Source organism: Candoia aspera, chromosome 1 (assembly GCF_035149785.1).
Source record: "Candoia aspera isolate rCanAsp1 chromosome 1, rCanAsp1.hap2, whole genome shotgun sequence".
NCBI classification, from domain to species: Eukaryota; Metazoa; Chordata; class Lepidosauria; order Squamata; family Boidae; genus Candoia; species Candoia aspera.
In genome coordinates this window covers 21,682,172-21,707,189 of record NC_086153.1, presented here as the reverse complement: position 1 = coordinate 21,707,189, position 25,018 = coordinate 21,682,172, and the positions used below count along the sequence as shown (strand labels likewise).

Here is a 25,018-nt window from a genome sequence, read left to right as displayed (position 1 = left end):
TTTTGTGTATTTTTTTTTAATTAGAGTTTAAAGCTTAAAGGCGTGGACCGCACCCCATATCTGGGGGACGTAGCCATGGTTGTGCACGCTGGGAAAAAAGAGACGGGGACACCACTTGCAGACACCCCCACTCGGCCGGTCACAAGACATGGGGGCATGAGGGACCTCCACGAGTCCAGTTTCAGCCTTTCCGGTAAGGAGGGGGCTGGAGCAAGTCTTCTTTGGGGCGGGCAGCAAAACGGCAGACCCTGCCCTCCCTCCCTGCTCCTCTAACTCAGGCTGCCAGCATTCCTCTTTTCCTCCTCTGTGTCTTTGCCTTATGTATCCTCTGCCTCCTTCTTGCTCTCCGTCTTTTCAGGGCTGCTTTCCAAGTCCTTCCTTGGAAGAATTGGCTGATTTTGTACCTCCTGCCTATGGGACCAGGCTTCTCTGTTAGGGCTGGGATCTGGTGCCGAGCCTCCCATCCTCACTCCATTCATCCTTCCGTGCCTTTGCTTCTAAGACAGCTACTTCTCATTCTGATTTCTTTTGATGCCTGCACTGCCTGTTCCTAGTCCCATCTTGACCTTTTAGATCATGTGTGGGGCTTTTCATGGGGGGGGGGACTTGTGTATTGGCTAGAGGAGAGGAGGAGGAGGAGGACTGGAAGAGCAGGACAGAAGGTGATGGGAGGCTAAGAGGAAAGGCAGAAGGAAAAATAGTTGACTACAGCTATCTGGAAGGAATCAAGAGCTTGAGAAAGAATAGCCTATTGGAGTATTTTGGATGCATTAAAATAGCAAGTTTTGTGTGTTTGTTTGCATAAAGCATTTCTTAGCAGCCTTTCAAACCCACAGTCTTCCCAAGATAGTTTGCAATAAAAAGGAGGCTATGTTCATATGGTCCACTAGCGGCAGCTAAAATGGGGTTGGAGAGTTTGTGGTTCTCAAACTTTCATGTCAACAAATCCAACTGTTGTCTTAGTAGGTTGTATGAATCAGCTGTAATGTATTTTGTTTGGGCATGGTACCTTATATGAAGATACCAATTTTGCTAAGTTAGGATTGGTATGCTATGTGAATCCAGCTGACAATTTCAGGAAAACATCCCTGCATTCACAAGTCAATTTCAAAAGAACCAGTTAAAATATAACCAATGCTATTTTACAAATGCTGACTCTTGCCAGCTTCAGTCAGCCCTTGCCTTTCTTGGAAGGGAGCATTTTAGGACAGCCAAAGCACTGCCCTCTATAGCAGGAGCCATTGGCTGTAGCTCTGGATAGTGATGGTTCTCTGAGAACCAACTTCAGCTTTCCCCTTCTGGTATCCACAGAACAACCAAAGTAGAGCCAACATTTCTGGCTGGATCATCTGCAAATACCAGCTCTTATTTCAGCTACGCTGCAGAGGAAAGAGGTAGCTAAAGTGAAGTCAGCACAACCACCAACTGTTGACACTGAAGGGCAGAAGAGCATCAGCTTTGGGGAAAAGGCCTTTCTTGCAATCCTCCTCGGAAGCCAGATGATTCAGTCTGGCAAGTCTGGATTTATGATCTGTAATGGAAAGCAAAGATGTGGTTTGTGTTCATTATAAAGGGATCTCCCCTGACATTACTGCTGAAGTCTTATTTTAGCTACATCTTAGAGACCATAACAGCTAAGTACATCGTGTGATACTAATTACACAAATGGAAGAAACTGCTTTCGTTTCACCTTTTGCTAAAAGACTAAAGACTCTCTGAAATCCGTCTCAGCTCTTTGCTGATTTGATGGACACATCTATGTAGTTTCTTTGCCAGCAATACAAAAGCTGTTACTTTTTTCCAGGATGTTTTCAATTTTTCAATCCAGCCTTGGGATTTTTGATGGAGTCCCATCCAAGCTCTAATCAGATCTGACCTTGCTTAGTTTTTTCCTATCAACCAACATTGGTTAGATGTTGCTACCTCATTTCTTGTTATATCCCAACAAAAATCTCCTGTCTAAAGCTGCTATTTGTATTACATAAAAACTTCCCATTAATATTTAATTGAAATGTAAATTCCTTTTTCCAAGATGTAATTCCTAGGTGGGCAGGAAAAGAGAGCTAAGTTTGCCCTTCTCCATCACCTACACTTTGGCCACTGTTGAGGCTTCCCTCTGGTTCCTTATGCAAAATAAAATGTACAGGTTATCTATTTGCAATATGCTGCCTGTTAGATTTCAGCGCATCTCTTTCTCTGCTAGATTACACGTTTATTTGTTTGTTTGTCAAATTTATATGGCTGCCCATCTCAGATGAAGTGACTCTGGGTGGCCTACAATAAAACAAACAATTAAAAACATTCTACAAACCAGTTAGAAACAATTAAGAACCATTAAAGCAATCAAAATGAAGAACAGATAAAACAAGACTGCGAAGGGGAAAATATTGCATAAAATGTAGCCAGCATGCAGGCTCCCTATTACCAGGGGATCCCCAGGCTTGCTGGAAAAACCACGTTTTGAGGGCTTTCTGGAAGGCCATAAGGGTTCGGGCTAACCTCACCTTGGGAGGAATGACGTTCCAGAGGGAGGGTGCCTCAGCAGAAAAGGCTTGCCTTCTAGGTCCCATAAGATGGAGTTCTTTCGCAGAAAGGACCCACAACATGACCCTTCTGCAGTGCCTGATGGGATGGGTGGATGTAATCAGGAAGAGGAAGTCCCTCAAGTAACCTGGCCTCATGCCATGTAGGGCTTTGAAGGTTAAAACCAGCACCTTGAATTGGACCTGGAAGCAAACTGGTAACCAATGCAGCTCACAGAGCAGAGGTGTAACATGTGTCCTTCTAGGGGCACACATAACTGCCCATGCTACCACCTTTTGTGCCAGCTGAAGCTTCCAGATGCTCTTTAAGGGGAACCCCATGTAAAGCACATGACAGCAGTCCGTTCGGAAGTTGACCAGGGAGTGATTAACTGTAAGCAGAGCCTCACAATCCAGGAATGGGTGCAACCAGCGCACAACACAAAGTTGCGCAAAGGCCTTCTGGGCCACAGCTGCCACCTGCTCCTTGAGCAGGAGTTGTGATCCAGGAGGACCCCAAGATTTTAGACTGGGTCTGTCTGGGGCAGTGCTACCCCATCCAGTACCAAAGGTGGTAAAGTCCCAGATCCAAAAGTCCCTAAAACCCAAAGCCACTTAGACTTGCCAGGGTTCAGATGAAGTCTGTTGTTCCCCATCCAGACCCCTACAGCCTCCAGGCACCAGGAGAGGACATCTACAGCATTGCTTAATTCACCAGGAGTGGAAAGATATAATTGGGTATCATCAGCATACTGATGATTCCTCACCCCATGGCAATGGATGATCTCCCCCAGCAGTTGCATGTAGATGTTAAACAGGAGTGGGGAGAGCACCAAACTCTGTGGCATTCCACATAATAGGGGCCGAGGGCGGGGTCTCTCACTCCTGATCAACACCAAGTGGTATTGGCCCCTTAGGAAGAAAGAGAACCAGCCCAATACTGTTCTGCCCACTCCCAATCCCCGGAGCTGATCCAGAAAGCGGCCATGGTCAATGGTATTAAAAGCTGCTGAGAGGTCAAGTAGAGCCAGGAGAGATGCACTATCCCCATCCCACTCCCACCAGAGATAATCCAAAATGTGATCAATGACATTTCCATCCCATGTCCAGGCCTGAAGCCTGACTGAAAGGAGTCCAAATAACCCACTTCATCCAGGGTCCGCTGAAGCTGCTGCACGACCACCTTCTCTACAACCTTCCCTAAAAAAGGGAGGTTGGACACTGGATGAAAATTGTCCAGTATGGTGGGATCCAGTATGGCTTCTTGAGGAGGGGGAGAACCAATGCCTCCTTAAGAGGTGAAGGAACCACCCCCTCTCTCAAGGATGAATTAACCACTGGCAGAACCCACCCATGTGTCCCCTCCCAGGCAGCCTTAGCTAGGAAGGAGGGGCATGGATCTCAGGGGCAGGTGGCTGAGCTCGTAGTCATAAGGACCCTGTCCACTTCCTCAAGCCCAACAAGTTCAAACCATTCCCAGATAACAGGGCAAGACTGTGCTCCAGGCATCTCGACCGTATCTGCACCAGGCTGGTATCTAACTGGGAACAAACTTGAGTGATTTTGTCTAACAGATGCTCTGAAAATTCCTCTGCCCAGCCTTGTAAATGAACCTCTGGGTTCCCCTTTCCAGAAGGGTTTGGATCATCCAAAACAAGGCTGTCAGATGACAATCCATGGACGCAATAAGGGCAGGAAAATATTATCACTTCACTGCCCTTAGCATCACAAGGTAGGCCTTAATAGAGACTTCCACCTGTGTTTGGTTGAGTTCATCTGTTGACCTCCAGTGGCACTCTAGACTTCTCCTGTTTCATTTCTCTCAGTTCTTCCATAAATCAGGGAGAGCGACAGGATCCATGGAAAAGGAGAGGTTGCATGGGCACAATCTGATCCAAGGCCACAGCTGCCCTCTGATTCCAAGTGGCGACTAAGGCCTCCATTGGACTATGCAGCAAACCATCAGAAACAACCCCCAGCTCCCTCTGGAACCCTTCCAGGTCCATCAATCACCAGGGGTGGACTGATCTAATGGGTCCTGCCTCCCCGCAGCAGGGGGCAGCACCAGAGAGTTTCATGGTTACCAGGGCATGATCTGACTATGACAAGGGAGTCAGAGAGCTCCCCCAATTCCAGATCACTTCAGATACTGTATATGAAGTATAATAGCCTTTTTATGAAGCTGTTTGGGAGGGGTCTCTGTTCTGTGGGTCCTACTCTAGAGAGTTGGGTGCTGGAAATTTCACAATCAAGAATTATGGGCTTTCACAGAGCTTTATTAGTGATAAGATTAGGGAGCTCTTTTTGAAATCTCTCTTCATGGTCACAGAAGGGAGAATCTGCTCTGTAAAGCTCACCTGAAAGATTGCCAATCCATCTCTACCTTTTCATTCAGACATGTCCTATCTTGCTTTCTACTGAAGACAACTTCATAGGAAGTATTTTATAAAAACTAAATTATAAATGCAGCTGATCTTTCTCCTGATTCTTGGAGTGACCCTGTAGGGGCAGGGTGAAAGGGGATGTGGCTTCTCCTTTGCCAGCTTGCTTTTGACCCTGCACCCCCTGTCTCCCTTTTTTTTGCCACAGGTTCTCAAATCGATGACCATGTTCCAAAGCGAGCTTCGGCCCGGATTCTCGCTCCCCCCGGAGGCAGGTCTAGTGGCATTTGGTAGCTGCCCTCCAGACTTGTCCCCCAACTAAGGACACCATCTCCACCCCCACCTGCCTGGCTGCCACCAACACCCTGCAAGCTCAAGGCAGCCACACTTTTCACCGGAGCCACTGACACGGGCAAGCGCTCTGCTGCCTGCACCCAATGCCATGCCCTGCGGAGCCCACTGCCCCCCTCTGTGGGAATGAGACGATGGGGCCCTATCCCTCTCCTCACCCCACAGCTGCACTAAGTGCTGGGTGATGCACTGAGGGAGGGCCTGCCTTTGTTCCTAGAGAAGGGTGGGAGCTTCCCCACGTACTGTGGGGGAGAGGGGGGCTGCCCTGGGGAGGGGACAGGACCAAGGGGGCCTGTCTGTGCCGGTTCCTTTCTGTTTTGCACGTTGGGTTTTTGGATAAGTGACATTTTGACTTGTTTGTGCATCACGTGGAAAAAAATTCTGAAATAAAGGTGCTTTGTGTACTAGCAGTAGGATAGAAGGGGGAGGTGTGGGCCAGGCTAGGGTGGGGCTCAGCTGGGCTGGAGGACAGAGGTCCCCATTCAGGCATTGTACTTACTGTGCAAGGGAAGAGGGTCAGCCAAGAATTACCCGGAGTAGACAAGCCGCCTTTCTCTCTGTCATCTCATAGGACAATGCCACTAACAACTGTGGGCTTCTGCCCCTTTGTTCAGGTTTGCTCCATATCCTCAACTGAAAGCTCTCGAGAGGACTGGTATAGCAGAAGATGGCCAAGCTCAAATGGTGCCCCTTTCTTCTGTACCCCACCAAGTAAAATGAGTTGTTGGGCACACTCAGTTATAGGAGAAAGAGCTGTCCTCCTGGCTCCCGTTGGAAAATATAGTCTTCTGTTAGAGTGGGAGGAGGGTAGCAGCCAAGATGTTTTGTCTTGCTCTTCCCATTGACCTATATCAGACAGGGGTTGTCTTCTTGTCCCATTCTTTGTAGCTTTCTTCTTTTACAATACTGGAATATCCTGAAGCTTTTCTATTCCCAATCTCTTAGAAGTCTCCATCCAAGGAGAGGTCTTGGCCTGTCCAAGTGTATCAGCCTCTTGGCCATAATCCTAGCCCATTCTGCCTGAAGGTAGGGTGAAAGAACAGCAGAACCTAGCTGCTCTGTCCCCTTAGTGCCTCTTGATGAGGGTCTTGCAGAGGAAGAGCTGCCAGAGCAGAGGTTGATTCTCTTGAAGGGGTGCATGCATGACAACCCCATCAGTGCTGGCAACAGAAAGGGATGGTGTGGGATGGCCGAACCAGCTTCTCCGTCCACTCACAGCAGCCACCTTCTCTGCCCTGAGCTTGGAGATAAAGGATTCCTTTAACTGTTTCAGTGAGACAGTATTTCTCCTCTTCATGCTGAGGGATGGAGGGAGTTCCTATCTGAGCTATTCACTGGCCTTTCAAGCCAGAGGATATCTTGAGACAAGCCTTGCACGCTCTGAAACCTCCCTCCATTCCTCTCTCAACCTGATGGTGCTAACCTGCCCCACTGGCTGACTGTTGGGGCCGATGAAGTCCCTGTTTCCCCACCCTCGGCCCACTGACACCTCCCTCTGAAATAGCGTGAAATGTGAACTGTTCCTTGTGCACTTTTCCCTCAATAGTTGGTACCCATAGGTGTATGAGGCCGGGTGGCCAGGCGTGACGGAGTCCTCAGCTCCCAGGACCGCATTGGAGGACTCGGCTTGTGAGCGCAGCCAGCCCTGCCCTGTTACATGTTGGAATAGTCTTGTAATGACTGTTTTAGCACCTGCAGTGCATATGTTTCCTCATTAAAGATTGTTCTCATGATACGAAGCTCTTGTGTCTATGCTTCTGAACCAGTCTTTTGGCATTGTAGGGCAGCAGGAGATGAACCTCAACATAGAAACCATGTGCCTTACTTTTAGCAGTTGTAGCTGGAAGGGACCTCAAAAAAGAAAAATACGTTTAATGACTACAGAAATGGTTCACCATTGCCTTCTACCAGAATGTTTCTTCCCAATGTAGCCTATAGTCCTGCGATTTCCTGCTGGTGGTCTCTCATCCAAGTAGTAACCAGGTCTGAGCCTCCTTAGCTTTTGGGGGTGAATTGATAAGTGTTGCAAGCTCTGGTGCCTTAATATTGATAGAGCTTAAACATTATATATTGTAATTACAAAAGCATCAGCTATAGTAACCTGCTAAAATCTTGGAGTTGTTTAAAACAGCCTTCAACTCACACCAAAACAATTGAAACAGGAACTTTTTCTAAGAATGACAGGCCACCTACACAGTGCCACAATCTAGACCCCTTTCTGTGGAGCTACGCATTTCAAGCAGTAGGGAATCAAGAGGAAAGCTTCTTGATAGTAATTTAAACCTTTGGATGCACATATTGTAAATGGTAATACTTCAAGTAATATTTCAAGCCATTTAGAACGTTATAAGCACCTTAGCCTATGCATTTTACTTTCTGTCATTCTCTTACACACATGCACAGAAGCAGGTCTTTTGCCAGCCTGCAAACTCTCTGTCACTCTGGTCTGGTCAGTTTCTCAACTTGTCCAATTAAGCTCTGAATATCTTGTCAATACTAAAGCTGGGAAATGGTTCTTAAACCAGATTCTCTATACATCCATACTCCTACACTGTGGTTTCAATCTCATGTACATGTTGTTTGCTCCAGCCCTTTGCCAGAGCATGTCTTGAAGTGGAAAAACTCCATAGGATCTTTGACCACAGTTGACTGGCAGTTGTCACTTCCCAGGCTGGGCGATGTATTCCTTGGTTGCTTGGCATCTTTCAAGGGCTCCCCCTTCAGAAAATAGCCAGGCTACCACATGGTCATGGCAGTAGAAGGAGATTAGCCCCCAGGTAAGTAATAAGGTGGAAATTGATGGTTGATTTGCAACGAATGGATGTTATCCTCAGTCCTCTCAAAGGGAAGAGACAAGATAAGTTTCTTCTCAACTGCAGCCTCAGAAAAAGTCTTCATATCTTACAGCAGTGCTCTTCATAGACTCATGGAGCCTCAGACACTTGAGACCAGGGACTTGCACTCTACAGCTCAAGCCAAACTTGCAGGTGTCTTTGAAATGGAGTGATTGGAAGGAAAGAGCAGAAGTTGATCACCTCTCTATTCAGAAATATGCCCACATACACCCCACACCCCACACACAAACTTATGTGACTTGTCCTGCAGAAAGGTTGCTGCCCCTTTCACTGGTTCTGCTTTGGTCTGATGAGTTCAACAGAACACTCTTTCTATGGTCCACTTCCTAGAGAGAAAACAGCAGCATTTTTTAGCTCTGTCTCATTCTTCTATCTCCCCTGCCCTTGGAAGGCCAGTGCATAGAGTGTCTCCTTCAATGGTACGAACTCTTTGAAGGAACGGGAGACCTCAGTGGAAAATGAGGCCAGTTAGCAGCTGTATGCTTTCTCAAGGCATATTCTTAAAGACCAATTTTATATTTTATTGGAATGGTATAATTAAGAGGGAGGGGAGTCTGGCTTGTTCTGAAAAACAACTGCAGAAGAAAACATGTATGCCTGAATCATTGAAAAGTCCTCTAAGCAGATCCAGAGAAGAGTCTTTGTAGCTAAATTATTCAGTAATTCTGATACATAAGTTGGAGTCTGTTTCCATGACCAGAATACCTTTGAGTTCATCAGGGGCATAACAGTGTCTCTCCTATGAGTATTGCCTCTTTGGGATTGAAAGGTGTGAAATTCCTCTAAGTTTCACTGGTTCTTCTGTTATGATGAAGCATTCTGGAGTCCTGAAGGCAGTCTAAGGCAGTAAAGCTCTCTGAACTATCTGTGGTCTGCTACATCAAGCATAAAATCCCTGTACAATCAATCTACGTGGATCTCTACTTCAGCCACAGGGAAGAAGACAGACTTCCATCACAATAAAGCTTCCCTCCTTAATTTTAAATGTCCTTATCTCCTCACTATAAAAAGACAGTATGGCTGTAGTCACACAATATACTTAACCTGATTACTGAATTAACCCATTTGCTGAGTTAATACAATACAATAAACCATAACCTAATCAAATAGTGGATTTGCACACTAAGGCATGCACACAAAAACAATCCAAAGTTAATACTAACCGAATTTTGCGTGTTGTGTGAATGTACCCACCACTTTATATGATCAGGTTACACATTATGCAAACACAGCCAAATGGAAAATTAAAAAAAACACAATAGGTAAGAAAATGGGTAAGAAGTATTCAGAAGTATGCTCATTAATTTACAACTTATTGTGGTACTACTTAAGGCCTATCCTAACAACTGATATTAGTGCACTCTGTGTTTGGGCAGCTATAACTAGCAGGGTCTGGGTAGGCCTTTTTAATGAACCTTTCCCATCCTTTCTTTCTAGTATTCAGCCAAGCAACTGGGCACATGCTCAATGTTTTCAGTTCCCCATAAGACTCCTGATGTAGCATCACCCAAGTTCATTCTATGAACTCAACTATTGTAGAGGGAAGAGGGAATGGCCTTGAGGGACAGGAGGAAGAGCTGCTGCCAAGGCAATGGTCAGATAAAAGAAACCTGAGTCTGGGGCAGAACTATAGCACACACAAACATCTCAGACAAGCCCCTCCCTAGCTCACACAAAGGTACAGGGAGGGAGGGAAGGAGAAGCCACATTCAGACTTGCAAGATTCTGTTACTATAACTTTACAATAAAAGTAGCATTGGTCTACATGACTTTGGTTTCCTAGTTTACCTTTAAAGGCTGTTAGCCACCTAGAAAAAAAAGTATTGCTATTCTCTGTTGCCAGGTAAGTTCACTAAAACTGCTTTGACTGAGTGCCTCAAACCTGGCACTATACCAAAATCCTAGTATGACGTTTGGATTTTTTTTCTAGTGGACAACCACGGCTATCTAACATTTTTGTATGTTTACATGCAGAAAATAGCAGAACCTATTCCTCTAGAACAAATATTGCTGAAATCGCGCCCCCCACCCTAAAATGTGCGAGCACAATATTCTTCTGCGTTGCCAGTCTTTTGCAGTGCCAGTGATCCATCCTTAGGGTTAGTATTTACAAGAGTGTGCTTGTTGGTGCACAAGTAAGAGTTTGACCTTTCCCTTTCCCTTTCCCTCTAACTTATGTTCAGAGAAGTGAAAGCTGGTCTAGTTTTATATGCCTGTTGTGTTGTAAATGGAAACATTCCTGTTAGCCTGTCATTCAGGAAATATTTAAATTCTCCCTTCACAATCTTCAAGAGAAGACACTAGATAACAGCACTTTGCTTCTATCCACTGTTTCTCTTTCAATTAAGTGGGTGAGCACAAGACACACCTTTCAGAAACCAGGTTGCTTCAGGGGCTTCTCCCTAAGCATAAAAAGAAATAGAAGCGTTTTGCATGTGAACAAGGCTAATCCTACTCCATTATCAACTCTGGCATTTCCTCAATGCTCCAAGTAAAGTGTGGTATAGATGTTATCAGGATTAGCCTAGTTGGGTTGCAATAATCCAATGACCACCAATGGTAGCGAAGACATGCAGAAAACTCTTAATGTTTTTGTCCCATCTGCTGGTCACCTGGATATCTGCATTTATTGGATATGACAGCCTTAATAATATGTCACACTGATTCCATGCAAACTTTGGAAGTCCATCAGAACTATTTCTCAGCTTTCTGTGTAGCTGATACACTTCTCTCCAATCTTAAATAGGCAGGTCGAGTTAACTTTATCTCCAGCCTATCTCCCAGCATTCTGTCTCACTGATCCATCAACCCATGTTAATGTAGTTTTGTCAGCTCGTTTAAGAAAATCAGGCGATCTCCTTCATTTTTGTTGATGCCATGAATTTTTCTCTAGTAACAGAGTTTACCCGTTTTGAGTGCTATGGTAAGCATGCAATCTCTGTAATCTATAGGCTTTGGACTGCAAACTTGTTACCTATCTGCAACACCTTAAAGTATTTATTTATTTTATCATATTTTTATCACTGCCCATCTCCCCCGCATGGGGGACCCTGGGCGGTTAGTAGCTTCACACTTTTCCAGGATCCTGCAGCAGCTATAGAGGGACGCTGCCTGAGCTCAGGACCAGATGCATCTGCTTTATGTTTCAGATAGATACAGTGCTTGTATTCCTGCATACTCTGAAGCACCATTTGGAGACTGAATCCAAATCATTCCATGGTTGTAGTAAGCTACACTCAGATCTTTTGTTCAAGAAAGAAAGAGGTTGATATACACCACTTCTGAGGTATTCTTTCAAATGCAGATGTTTAAGGTTAAATGTTTTCCTGGTATCTCAAAATATTGAGATGAGACTTGGGAGACCATGCCCAAGGACCTGCAAGGTTGTAGGGAAAGCACACACAAAAATCCTTCTGTTTGGCATAGATAGACAAAAGAGAGGGATTGAAGTTGCCTTCAAGGACTTAATGAAGATAATGCTTTAAACTTCTGCTGCAGATGTTTAGTGGGTTAGATAAGCACCAGGCCTTGATTTTTAACACTGCCCTCCAGGTTGCTCTTTGCTTTGCCACTCCTGTTGGTGATAAAAGGCACAGGAAGAAGTGGTATAAGGGATGAATATCCTTCTGTTTTTCCCAATAATTTGTTATTCTAAGAGAGAAATACAGAATATGCATATTTAAAATGTTTGTTATTTCTCTTAAATCATATAGGGGTTTGGGGGCATGCATACACACTGTTTTATTATTCTGTTTGCTTCCCCTTTTTGCTGCCTTTTAATTTTCTTTCTGGTTATTTCTTATGTTTTTTTGTCTCATGCAGTTCTTAAAAAGGCAAAACATTGAAGATGACACATTGGATTTTAGGAAGTAGAAATAAATGTTGGCACTCAACTAATGGAGGGATGCTGGAATGCATTTGAATGAAGCGGATGGGCACGGTTGGTTAGCTCAATTTTGCCAGCTAGCTTTTTGGCTCTGCCTGAGTTTTACATTTATTTGTGGGATATGGGGATAAAAGGTAGGGAGACCCTGAGTAAGTCTACAGCCTCCAACTCTTTCTCCTCTTAGCAGCATTGGAAACAACAAATACACAGCTCTTTCCTAAAAAAGAACTGAGTCAGGTCCTTTCTGTTCTCTTGTAATTTGAGCACTGAGACATAGATGGAGCTGGACAGGCAGGCTGAAGGTTCAAAACTATTTGGAACTAGAGACCTAGTTGCTCTGCTCGGCTGAAACACAGCCACAACAGTCATGATGCAGAGACAGAGGCAGTAGAGCCATGAGATCCTTGAGTAAGAGTTGAGACAATCATGCTACCTGTACTTTTTGGAAACAAAAATCAAGAGGATTATACAACATAAGGTAAGGGGACCAGGCTTTCCTGTAATCTTGCAATGTCTGACAGTCCTTTTTTTACAGCAGTTTTTGGAGAAAAGAAAACTTAAGGTGTATTTGGTCCCTTCTTCAGCTGCAGTGTGAAAGTTTATTTTTATATATTTTAATATTATCGCCAATGATTTTGTGTTTGTGTGTGTATGTGCCTTCGAGTCAGTTGACTCTTGGCAACTGCCTGGACAAGTCCCTGCAGTTTTCTTGGTAAGATTTTGGATGTGGTTTGCCATTGCCTTCTTTGTAGGGCTGAGAGAGAGTGACTGGCCCAAGGTCAGCCAGCTTGAACTCTGTTCCAGATTTCAGGCTTGGCACTGGGTTCTTGCCTTCAGAATGGCAAGTAATGACAACAAGAGAACATGCCTCTGTTGAACATGTCAAAGAGAACTTGTCAAAGCTCTTTGCCTTCCCCACAAAAATAGCCACATCCCATCTTTGATCTGGAAACAAACAGTTGACCAGTCTTGATAATTCTCTTTTGTATTTCTGAATATGAAATTGCTGGTCCTTCCAGCAGTAGCTTCCAGTGGAGAGGGTAGTGTAAAATCCTTTGTCTTTCTCAACCAAGCCAGCTGTCCTGTCAAAAACAGTTTTGGATTGGGTTAGCATGACTTCACAAATGTCTGAATAACTTATAAGAACTTTTCTTGTTTTATGATGGTTTATGATGTATTATGTCAGCCTTCTTCAACAAGATATCTTCCAGATGTTTTGGGACTACAGCTCCCAGAATTCTTAAGGCAAAACAAATTTAGGGGTGGGGTCATTCTATCCTGCCATAAGCATGCAACATACATTTCTGTATTTTTCCGTTTCAAAAAGAGTAGGCAGAAAATGTGAACTGTGCTGTCAAACAGCTTGCAACAGAGGGGAATGTCATGAATCATCATCATCCCATGGCTTTTATGAAGACCCCAGTCCCATCTTTTCACCAGTCTACGATGGCCCACGGTCAGCTTGGTTTCCTCTTCTAATTTCAGCCATGCATTGGTCTTGTTTTGCTCTTACCAAGTTTGAAATAGCATATCCTAATTCCACCTTTTCCATTTTCAGGGAGAGAACACTAGCTGGCATTCCTCCAGGCTGCTGGTATTTTTTCTTTAATTTTTGTAGGTCAGTGGCTGGTGCTCCCAAAAGAGATCCCTTTGGGCAGCCAAGAGAGATAGTACCTACTGAGCCTGAACCAAGCCATGTCACTCTTTGGGCAGCATTGCTTGACCTATAGGATGAATAAGTTTTACATATGTGCAGAAGCATACATTATAGAGAAAATACAAAGCATGAAAGCTGGTTGGGTGACTTTGGGCCAGTCACTCTCTCTCAGCCCACACAAAAGTCTCAGGCGACAAGCTGGTCGATAAATTCCTGTTGCAACCACCGGATCAACGTTTGGTTGATCCGAAAAGCAGTCCCTGCACCTGCAGGAAAAACACTAGGAAGAAAAAGAATCAAAGTACAATAAACCAAAATCTATTAAACGGACGATTTACTATTTACAAGAAGGTTTAACTATATGTTGGGTTCGTAAATAAAGACAGAACTTATCTTCCAGTATCTTTCCACACGTTCTGGAAGCCTTTTAAATAGATGGTGTCAGGGATACCAGACTCCAAGTTTTGTGTGTGTGTGTGTGTGTGTGTGTGTTTAAATCAGTGGAAACAGCTTCTAAAATGCAAGGGGAGAGGAGTTGTGAATCAAGGTAAAGCAGTTTGCCGAAGACGGTGGATACAACGACAAGAGTCGCTTTTGTTGGTTCGCCAGAACAGGATCCTGTGTGCATGTGAGGAAGAGCTCATTGATGGAGGTTACCACCTTTGGGATGGCGACGTCTCCCAAGCTGCCAGAGATACTGCGAGAAGAGGTCGGGACTGTGAGGCAGCGTGTAGGCGGGACTTCTGATGCCTCGGTTGTCATGGGAGCAGCAGCAAATCGCTCGCTCCCCCCTTGTGGTTGCTATGACAGCGGGGAGGGCGGGGTTGAAGATGAGGCCCGGTCATCCTGTGCCTGTTTAGGGGGCGGCGCATGCGTGGGAGCCTCCTCCCCCACCCCCTCCCCGCAAAGCCGGCCCGGTCGGTGCGGACTCGGAGGAGGAGCCGCCGCCGCCGCTACCGTAAGAAGTCAGGCCGGCCGGCCGGAGGGCAAAGACGGAGCCAGCCAGCCGCCGTTGCCGCGCCGGCACCGCCGTGAGTGAAGGGAAGCAGTAGGGGATGGGAGACCAACAGAGGGAGCACCTTCCCCGCCGCCTGCGGGAATCGGGGAGGCGGAAAGTGCCCCGTCATCGCCCCTCCTCGCGTCTTCGGGTGACCCTTTTCGTTCCCCTTTGCCGAAGGGCCGCCAGTGCAGGGTCTTCCCTAGAGCAGAGGCAAATCGGGAGAAGGGGTGCTATTCGCGGGCTGTAGTTGCCGCCGCTGCCGCCGCCCCCTCAGCTTGCCTTTCTAAGGGGGCGGCGGGCTGTGGCTTTTCCTTAGTGAGGGGCCGCGCTGTCTCTCGCCCTCATCCCGCTTCTGCTCCTCCAGGCGGCGGCGGCGGCGAGAGCGCGCTGTCCGTTAGAGCAAGCGTCCCGGCCGCGTCCTGGTCCTGGCTTGCCAGGTGCGACTTGCCTGCGCACTACAGGCCGCCGTGACTCGGCAGAGCGTCCTCGGGGATGGTGGTGATGCTGACAACTGAGAGGGAAGGTGGCAAGGCGAGAGCTTCCCCGGGCACCAGTGGCAGCCTCTGCCAGGGACAAAGTAGCTTTCTTTGCTGCGCCACGGATGTCACCACAGAAGGGGCGCTCACAGTTCTTATCGTGGAGGCCGGGAAATCGAGCCCTTGCATGTCTCCCGGTCCCAGCCTTTGTGGGTTGTCTCTAAACTTGGGGTGTGGACCATGTGGGAATCTCTGAGGGTCAGTAGCTTCTTTGGCTCTTGCTTGTTTCGTCGTTCTGATGGACTGGTTGGCCTAAGGGGGAGAATCAGAAAGAAAAGCGGAAAAGAGTCTGTCAAGAAAAGAAAAGTCCTAAGCCTGGGATTCTGCAAAACTGGGTGAAAAGTAACTTGAGTAGGTTCTAAACCAAACGGGAAGCTTCTAATGCTCCCAATGACTTGGTTTTGCAAGGCCATTCATGTTTTTTTCTTAATCAGCAAGTCATTGATCACCCACTATGGGATATGATTAAATTCCTAGCCTGTTAGAGGTATATGTATGTTCATGAATATATGGCTTGCTTGCTGTAAAATGTATTAACCTGTCCTCTCAGTACTGACTTGTGTACAGAGCACATAGATTCGTGTACATGATCTAGTCCATAAGCAAAGAAATCTTGAGCTTGAACTAGCTGTTTAGGCATGTAGATAAATCTATACTGAGTGACTGTGTGGATTGATCTTTGGAATGCAGGATGGCTGGTCTTCTGTGATGGATGGCCTAGAAAATGGCCTTTTACTTTTGTGACTATCAGGCCACTCATCAGGAAGGTGCTACACAGATACAAACAATAGTAGACAACTCACATATTTTAGGAGGTGCTGGTTGAATTTCATCTGTGAATGCATCCAACCTTAAAGTGAAAATGATCCCATTATCTCAAATGTAAGTTAATGCATACCATCTTCCCCTAGGAAAATAAGTTCATATGTCAAATTATTATAAGCATTGATAATTTTATGCAGTTCAGCATCTGGAAATGGAATTGGTCTTTTATGGGTCATTTTGACTGCATATAAATGCTGTATAACCTGGTTACGGAATTAACACATTTTCTGGGTTCACTTGTACCATAAATTAACTGACAGGTTGGGATTCGTTGACATGCTAGGTCATACAAACACTGAAGCAAGTGCTAATAGTCTTTGTGAATGCTTCTGCTGCACATTTATCTGATTTATTTATGTTTGTTACTTGAATACAGCCTTTGGGAATTGACGAGAACCAAATAATCTGTTGGTGAATGTATCCAATGCTGTCACTATTTTCTACTTTTTGATGAAGTATCACTGCTTGTGGGTGTGTGTGCATGCCTTCAAGTCAGTGTTGACTCCTGGCAACTGCCTGGACAAGTCCTGCAGTTTTCTTGCCAAATTTCAGAAGTGGTTTGCCACTGCCTCCTTCCTAGGCCTGAGAGAGAGTGACTGGCCCAGTGTCACCCAGCTGGCTTTGTACCTAAGTGGGGACTAGAACTCTCAGGCTCCTGGTTTCTGGCCTGATGTCTTAACCACTACACCAAACTGGCTCTCCCCAGTTTCATTGCTACAGGTATATTATTTTCATTGGCTACTCTCAAACAGGCCTGTAAAACCTGTTAGGAATTTTTGGCATAGTGTAGCAAGTTGTGGGCTGAAGCACCATTACAAGCTGAGAATCAGTCACCTCTGGACTTTGTATTTGCTTGCAATATGCTGGTCAGCTTGGCAGTGTAGCTGATCTCTGTGGAAAGTAGATGAGGTTTTGTGGACAAGAATACTGCTTCTTATAAATTCTGCAAGCTTACTTGGGTGAATGCCCTATTTTGGAGTTCCAGTATACCCTCTCTGTTCTTGCTGCAGAAAGCAAGAGGAAGTATGGCCATGATTACCTGTCAGATCCCATTTTGGTGACTATAGTCTTCCTACATAATTTTTTAAAAATTGTATTTTTCATGATGTCTCCCTCTTTTTATAAATTTCTTGGCATTCTCTCTTGGTTGTTCATGCATGGCACTCTTTCTGGCACATGTTTTTCTTTGTGCTGTGTCACAAGAGAAACCAGGTTCTGGCTTCTGATAAGACTCTGATTTAGTCTGTCCATCACTCTGCTGGACAGGGCAGTGGAGGTCAAGAGGGTTTTTAACCCTCCTTCAGGGGGAAAATGTAAACTTACCTTACAAAGATAGTATTTGAGTAGCCAAGTGAATCTCCTTTATTGGGTCTGTATAGCACAATATGTAAATTTATGAACAGACTTCTGAAAAACCGTGGAGTGATATGAGAGCTCTGTGGTGGCTTAATTTATATGTGCGGCTCTTATGTCTCTCCTTTGACTTCTTGCTGTCCTTTGATATTTGGCTCTTGCTTCAATTATGTTTAAATGGTGGAAGGGAAAGGCTTTTCTACCCTGCTGTGAAGTGGTTCCAACTATTCTGTATGACCTGTCTAAAACTCAGTCTTGATCACCCTAGTATTTAGTTGCCATAAATATTTATGAGTCTGTTTGATGGAATAATTGGTATTTGTGACTGAGGTGTTGTTTCCTAAATGAGCCTTCCTGGATTTGCCCGCCTGTGAATGGCACTCATTCAATATTTTGGAGATAAATAGCCCTGTGCGTATTTGGCTGGCTAAGTTCTGTTGGATCCAAGGCTGCATACTCTTTTCTTAACCAGTTTCTGAGAGCAAACTCCATTTGATGGTATCTCTAAAAATTCCCATTAATTTGATGTGGCCTAATCAGAGGTGATTAAAGAAAGAGAGGACAAAGGGTAGAGGAGGATGGGATAGGTTTTTAGAATGTGGGTGTCAGAGATGTATGTGCTTGAAAAACTAGTATTTGCTGTATTACATTAAACGTACAAAGGGGAAAGGGAAATGACAGTAGAATAAAGTATTCACATCTAGGTAAAAACTGGAGAAAGGGATAGTTACAAATGATGCAAGAACATTTTGGAAAGATCATTTAAAACACAGCCTGGAAGAAGCAGCATACAGTACTCCTTGCTGAAGTATGTCTTTTCAAGAAGGTAACATAAGAATTTTATACTCTGTCCTTGAACAGGCCTTTGTAATTTCAGATTTCAAGGCAGCTGTAGATTTTTTCAGCTCAGACTTTTAAACAGCTGCTAATAAATATCTGTCTGACCTTCCTTTGAAAATGTTCAAGAAATTTCTCAACCTCCCTAGGCAGCTGCTTCAGCCAATCCTTGCCTGATCCTCAGTTTCTTCCTCTTTTTCAGCAATGTTTTCAAATCTTGGGTAGGCAAAATCAGGGGCATCTTGCAATAAAGAATTGGAATTTTGGAGGCAACAATTAAATAAATCAGTTAATGGAGAAGGCACTGAGAGATGAACAGCTCCTAAGGTATGTGATTCATTTCTACCCTGAGCTCTGACCTCAAGAAAGAAATGCTGACAGTATAAATTGGGCTAAGCTCTCTACATGTTTTACTGGTGCTGGAAGTTTTTCAGCTTTCTTCAAGCTGGTTGGCAAGTCAGTTCTGAAACCTGGGCAATGATGTCATTGTGGAGGAAATCTTCTGGATTGTATTATCTTGGTTTCTAGTAAGGAACAATCTGAAGACCTTTCTTATTTCACACTGGGGCTGCAAGGTGGGACTTCCTACTATTTTGAGAGACATTTTCTCATAAAGCTATCATTTGAGATAGGCAACAGCAGTGAGATTGGAGAAGAGGCAGAGCACAGAAGGCCTCCAGTGGTCCTTATAGTGATCATCAGCCACTTTTTATGGAAGCAGTAAAGCATCTCTGGATGTATGCAGCCATTGCTGCTCTGGTAAAATGCTAAATGCCTCTTCTACTTGTGTAAATGTCACAGTGAATCATCCTGTTCAACATCACTGCAGTTCACTTCTTTTCCGAAAGGCAACATTACATAGCCTGCCATAGATTATTACCTGGGCAGTTCACTTGTTGATTGTAGTAGTTGATAATGTGGAGAGATAGTTGGAAACTTGCTTGAAAATGTTAATGAAATTTTGGCATCAGTGGTTGCTGTTTTGTTTGGATTAAAAATCAGTAGCAGTCACAGTGACAGCACCTTGCTTAATTCTAGGGCTTGCCACTAATTTAAAGCAAGACAATCAACTACTGGTGGCAGAAGCCATTGTTTCAGGCTGCATTTTAAGATGAGGCTGCTCACCTGAAGTTCCATATGAAAAGAGCTACAGCCTTTGTCTGAGGGAAGGCAATTCAGGAATTTTTGAACAAAAACCATTTTAATAGTTTGCAGAGACTGTTTTAGCCATAGCAGTTGCTTAGCTAAGCTTGATGTTCTGTGGCCTTATGCAAAGATTCTAAAGACAGCTGCATGGGTTGGGAAAATTCCTGCTCTCCACTGTTACTACTACAGTAGAGTTATTTATGTAGTCTCTTAATTGCAACATGCCTGGCCTACCCCACAGTCCTGTCTGAGAACGTTTTTCTTCTCCCCACAGCTGAGGAGAGTCTGATAAATGGCTTTCATGATAAATAAATAGAAAGGCAGATAGAATTACACACTGGATTACGTCAATTTAATTAAACTATGAATTGTGACCCCAATATCTCTTTCCAAGTTAGTCTCCATCAGCTCAGATTCAGAGCATATGAGATGTTAGGATTTTTTTACTCAGTGCACTTTATGTTACATTTGCTTTTACTAGATTGCATTGACAATATTCATACCCATTCCTTTAACTGGAGATATCCTCTTGAAGCTCATTGTTGACTTTTTAAAATTTTAAATCTCCTAAATATGTTGCTGTTGTGAACAGAGTTGGCAAACTTACTGTTATGAATGATGTAGAGTACTGTCTAGTACAGTACTCTATGTAGATCCTTAGGGGATTTTATCTTTATATCTCTGTTATGAAAACTGACCATTCAGTCTTACTCTACTTCCTCTTCTGTAACTAATTTCTAATTCATAAGAGTCCTATTCTGTTTGCTCAGAAGTAAAAATGTTTTGAAAGACCAAATAAACAATCTGCATTATATCATTCCACTATACATTCTTTTGTCTCTAGTGATACTCGCCTGGAATCACATACTTGGATGTTGTTTGTTTATCTAGCAAGAAATAGGTCCCTTCTAAGAGATGTGATTTTTCTCATTTCTAAAAGTCTTGTCCTTCAGTTTCTCTTACTCTTTCTGGTTCTATGGTTCAACTGCACTGAAACTGAATTAAATTTAAAAAATTGAAGGGAAAGTTTTACATTGGGAAAAGACAAGGAAGAACTGTGATAGTAATTGTGAAATATCTTAAGGATGTCAAACATTCACAGGATGTATTAAAGTAAAAGCTGGACAATCATCTGTCAGGGATGCCTTAACTTGGATTCCTGCACTGAACAAAGGTTTGGACTAGATGTCCCTAAATGTATCTTTCTGATTCTAAGAAAGATATAAAATATAACATTTGCTGTTCCAGTGTAGAGTGTCTATGCAACATAAAGTAAATATATCTGTCTGTTTGTAATATTCTGATTATTATCCATTTCTGTAATATCTAAGTTATTGCTTATAATTGTCAGACCAATGGAAAAAATGATGAAGTAAATAGAGAATGATGAACAGAGGATGAAAAGTTAATACATCCCTTCTCCTTACTGCTGCCTTTCTTGCTTTTTTTCACAGGCCACTTGTCCCATATTTTAAGTGGTTTAAGCTCTGGAGCAAACCAACTTACCTTTTATAAAATCTTGTACACATTGTGTTATTGGTGTCTGTTTATGCCAGGTTTCGTTGGTGCCACATGGATCTTTTGATTTATTTTGTGATAATCTTGTGCCAATAAGGTTTGCTATATAGGTGTAACAAATTGCTTCCCAGCTATATGCTTTCTCTTTGTTCAGAGTGCTGCGACATCCCTCCCCTCCAATAAACAATTTTCTTGGCTTGCTTTACAACATTATGTTTTGTCTTAAGTTTGCAGTTTTCCATTACAGTTCCTGCTTTAGTCTTCATTAGTTTATCATGGTGTGGCATGTTGTCTAACCTGGACTGATGGCTAACTTTTGGTTAAACAGCTGTTGGTACTCCAAGAGAGCGTTTCTGCATTGTTATTCCCCTGCCATTTTATAGGTTCAAAGCCTTTGGGCATGGGCAGAATACATTATAACTAAATAATAAACAAATGGGATTCATTAGGAATACAAAGGATATTGAGAGACTCAGCCTTTACCCATTCTCTGCATCTGGTCCTGATTGGGCCCCATTTTTTTTTAATTGTTCTATATAAAAACGAACTTATTGGGAATATTTGGTGGCCAGTTACCAACATAGTTAAGGTACTGAAAAAATATGAGGGCCCTGGCAATCCGTGATCCACAAAAATATGTCTGTTTTACACCATGGGCAGAATGTGCCACTGGTCTATGAAAAACATGGTCAGGAAATACAAATTTGAATTGCTGGGCAAAACATAAATAGTATTAAAGTGATGCCCAACTCTTCCATCCCTAATAGTTGAGATTATGATGTCTACTGTGTTTTGTACGATTAAATATTCTTAGTATGGTTGTGTGCTTTTGCAAATCATGCAATTAGACAAAGTGTTGAAAAGAAGGCTGGAGCATCATTGTGAGGTAGGAACGTTACTTCCTAGTAAAGAGTAGATAGAACATATTCTCTATGCCATGCCATTTGATTTTATGTGTAATGAGAATGTCTACAGTGTATGGAGTAGAATGTACTTTGATCTGAGGACCTGTTGGCATCCAGTCAACGTGCAGACCAAGTGGTCACGCTGGACAGCTCAGTTGACCTGAGATCTGCAGAGGTTGCTTTTCTGAGCATAATGATAGTCTTTTCCAGACATTTCATGAACAACAGTAATTAGAAAAATGGTAGGTCATTATTTGCAGACTGCCTGACCTGGAAAATGGCTGAGAAAATCTATAGGAAAACTGATTGAAGGCTGTAGTCTTTCTTCTAAACCTGCTATTGTTTTGCCCTGCTCCCCTTCTTGTGCCTTTTATTGGAATAACTGTATAGTGGTGCTTGGTCTACCCCATGAGACTGATTTCTTGCATACAACCAATTTCTGTTTGGTTTCCTTTGTTAGAATGCATTTCTTGTTCACATGTAGATTGCTCTGTGCCACCCCTTGGAATGTTTCTGCCTTGGGAGTTGCATAAGCAGGACTAAGCAAATTATGTGACTGCTGTCCAGTAAGAAAAGGTTTACCATTTTTGGGTGGGAGGGAACATAGTAACTGTGTGAGTGGCTTGGGACATGGTAACTGAAAGGCCTCTGCTGTGTGGTACCCAGCATTCCCTTGCTTTTTGTGATCTATTACTATACTGAGTTAGCAGTGGAAGACGGAGGTAGGGGAAAGCCATGCTAATAGATGCCATTCAGTAGTATCTAGCCCCAAACCAATGGGTGCCCTAGATCCGGACTGATGGTATGTCTATTCCCAAACTGTACCTTCAGAGCAGGACAGCCATGTTAGCCTGTTGCAACAAGAACAAAATTCTACAGACAAATAAATTAGTTATGACTCTTTCATGGAATAGAATCTACTCCATAATTTGGCATATGTGTAAATAAAAACAATAGACTTAAATTCCTATTAAATAAAACAAGTATTTAGTCTGATAATGCTATGAACTGTTGCAGGATTTATCCCTAGGCCTATTAAATGACAAATCCAACTTCTATTTCTGTCCCCAAAATAATTAAATAGGCAGCACTACTACAGTCAGGAATTAATAACGTTATTCGCATGCAGGGATTCATTTTCCTGCTTGCCTTCCAATGTGACTTGTTATCACCAGTCATCAAAGCTCTTCTCATTTCAACATAAAATTCTGCTTTATTAGTTTAAACTTGAATTGAAACAGATTAGGTTTCAGGATAGGTTGTGGTCCAAGGGTAGCAAATCACAAAGCAAGCATTTTTAAATTATAGTTGAAGGAATATTTCCCATTGTTTTGAACATTTATGGTAAGATAGGTTCCAGGCACTTGTTCATCTCTCTCAACTTTTGTAGGTCTTGTTAAGTTGGGCAGATATTGCCCACTATCTTTAGAAAGGATATTCATTTGTTTGCCACCCATTTTAGTCCCTAGATGCACCTTTATGCCCTGGCAAAACTTTGCCTTCATTCTCATCTAGATCAACTGCTCTGTCCTTCCCAGTTATGTACACAGATACAGTTTTGCATATGTAAGTGTGTGTACATGTGCTTGTGTTTGGAGGGGAAGGGGCAGGGTAGAGACTCTTATGGGGTATGATATCCAAGGAGGACTATTGCTTATGACCTATTTTGCCAGAGTGTTTGGGGGGCTCTAATTTTAGAACAAGATTTAGTAACTGCCTAAACTTTGCTGAGATGTACAAGCCTTATGTAGATCTGCTTTTGGTGATGCTATTATGAGTTCAAGAAAGGGGAAAGATGGAAGCAGCAGAAGAGACTAGACGGTTCTGGATTTTTTAAAAGAATTGTAGAGAGGAAAGCTCATGGAATATTCTCCCCTATAGCAGGCTAGGCAGGAACAATGTACACTGGCCTCAAAATGAGTGAACCTTGAAGATGTAAATTGCACAAAGAGATGTTTGAGTATGAATGTAGAATCTTCACTTTAACAAAAACAGGAAAGAAGTTGCTCCTGTAAGAATATTTTGGATTTTTGGTAGCATTTACATTAGATACACCTTTCCCCCATCACAGTAAATAATCTGAGATGCTGTTTAGGGGCAAAGCACTAATCCTTCTCTATCCTAGAAAGATTTTGTAAAAGCTCTCCCCTGGAAACATTCATATAATCATAGACAGGAGAAGGTGGACCTCTCCTATGAAGTAATACTTCACCTTCCCTCTTGACTTGACTGAACATTTCTGTTTGGTTTTCACAAATGTAATTGGAGCTGTGAACTAGGCCTCCCCTTTGCTTTTCATAGGCCAGTAACAGAGAGAAAGAGAATGAATATGGGAATGGGAACCACAGCAATTTTGATGCGAGTCCACAGCTGGGAATAATAATGGCAAAGTTCCAGCTATGGCGACAACTAAATGTGAGTTTGCATGGCTGCAGCTGTCCAGTACAAACAAGCACCAACCTCATCTTCAGCCCATATCCTCTGTAGCAGTACTGTTGCACAAGGTGGATTCAATCCCTAATTAAATTTCCAAGTTAAAAAATGAATAAATGATTGGTGTAAATGTTATACTGTGCCTTTCTTTCAGGAGTTTGAGATGGCATAGATAGCAATCCCTTCTCCCCATAGTAATAATCCTGTGAAGTAGCATAGGCGGGGGAGGTGGGGGAGTGAATGACTGGTCCAGAGTCACCCAGTGAGCTTCCAGGACTGAAGGGGGGGAGGGTTGCATCTGGACTTCCACAGTCCTAATCCAACATCTTAACATCCCCACCACACCGGCCTTCTCTCTTTCAGTATCTAGCAGATTAACAGGCCTCTTAATTCAAGGTTCAAAATTTTCATAATCCAGCACAGGTGCTTGTGCCTATTTTCTCCTAAAATGTTAACCTGTTTAAAAAAAAGTGTCAGACTTTGCTTCTTGTAGTCTGATTTCTTCTGTGAACGAGGAGCAATTTCCATCTGTTCATTGTTTTGGTAACTGCTAGTTCTTTTATTAGTATGAAAAATAATTCTCACAAAGAGCTCCTTAACAGCATCTTTGCCCAGTCTATGATTTTCATAAGAGGGTACTGCTTTTGGCACTGATAACTGGTTTTAGAGAATTTTAAAGAATTAGTTATGTTTAACTTGTTATTAAATAGTCTGCTGGTAATTTTTAAATGGTTCATAGTAGAGGGGAGGGGCATCTAAGATATGTAAATTGTTTTTATAACTGAAAACATGCTGTTTTAAACACTGAGTTTG

The 25,018-nt window shown here is 43.4% G+C and overlaps 2 protein-coding genes across 4 annotated transcripts in view; both read left to right on the top strand.

Annotated features, from left to right (window-relative positions):
- Positions 1 to 6,961, top strand: part of DPYSL5 (dihydropyrimidinase like 5) — a 70,104-nt gene extending 63,143 nt beyond the window's left edge. Inside the window, exons 12-13 of one of the 2 annotated variants that reach the window (XM_063300038.1) lie at positions 25 to 193; positions 5,112 to 6,961. In XM_063300038.1, coding sequence (XP_063156108.1) covers positions 25 to 193; positions 5,112 to 5,197 — 255 coding nt within the window. In that variant the 3' untranslated portion in view covers positions 5,198 to 6,961. The remainder of the gene's footprint in view (positions 1 to 24; positions 194 to 5,111) is intronic. The other variant, XM_063300044.1, reaches the window with a different exon arrangement.
- A 7,587-nt stretch (positions 6,962 to 14,548) lies between these two features.
- The window catches only part of MAPRE3 (microtubule associated protein RP/EB family member 3), a 36,478-nt gene continuing 26,008 nt past the window's right edge, over positions 14,549 to 25,018 (top strand). Inside the window, exon 1 of one of the 2 annotated variants that reach the window (XM_063300027.1) lies at positions 14,549 to 14,683. The gene's annotated coding sequence lies outside the window, so the exon portion shown is untranslated. The remainder of the gene's footprint in view (positions 14,684 to 25,018) is intronic. The other variant, XM_063300006.1, reaches the window with a different exon arrangement.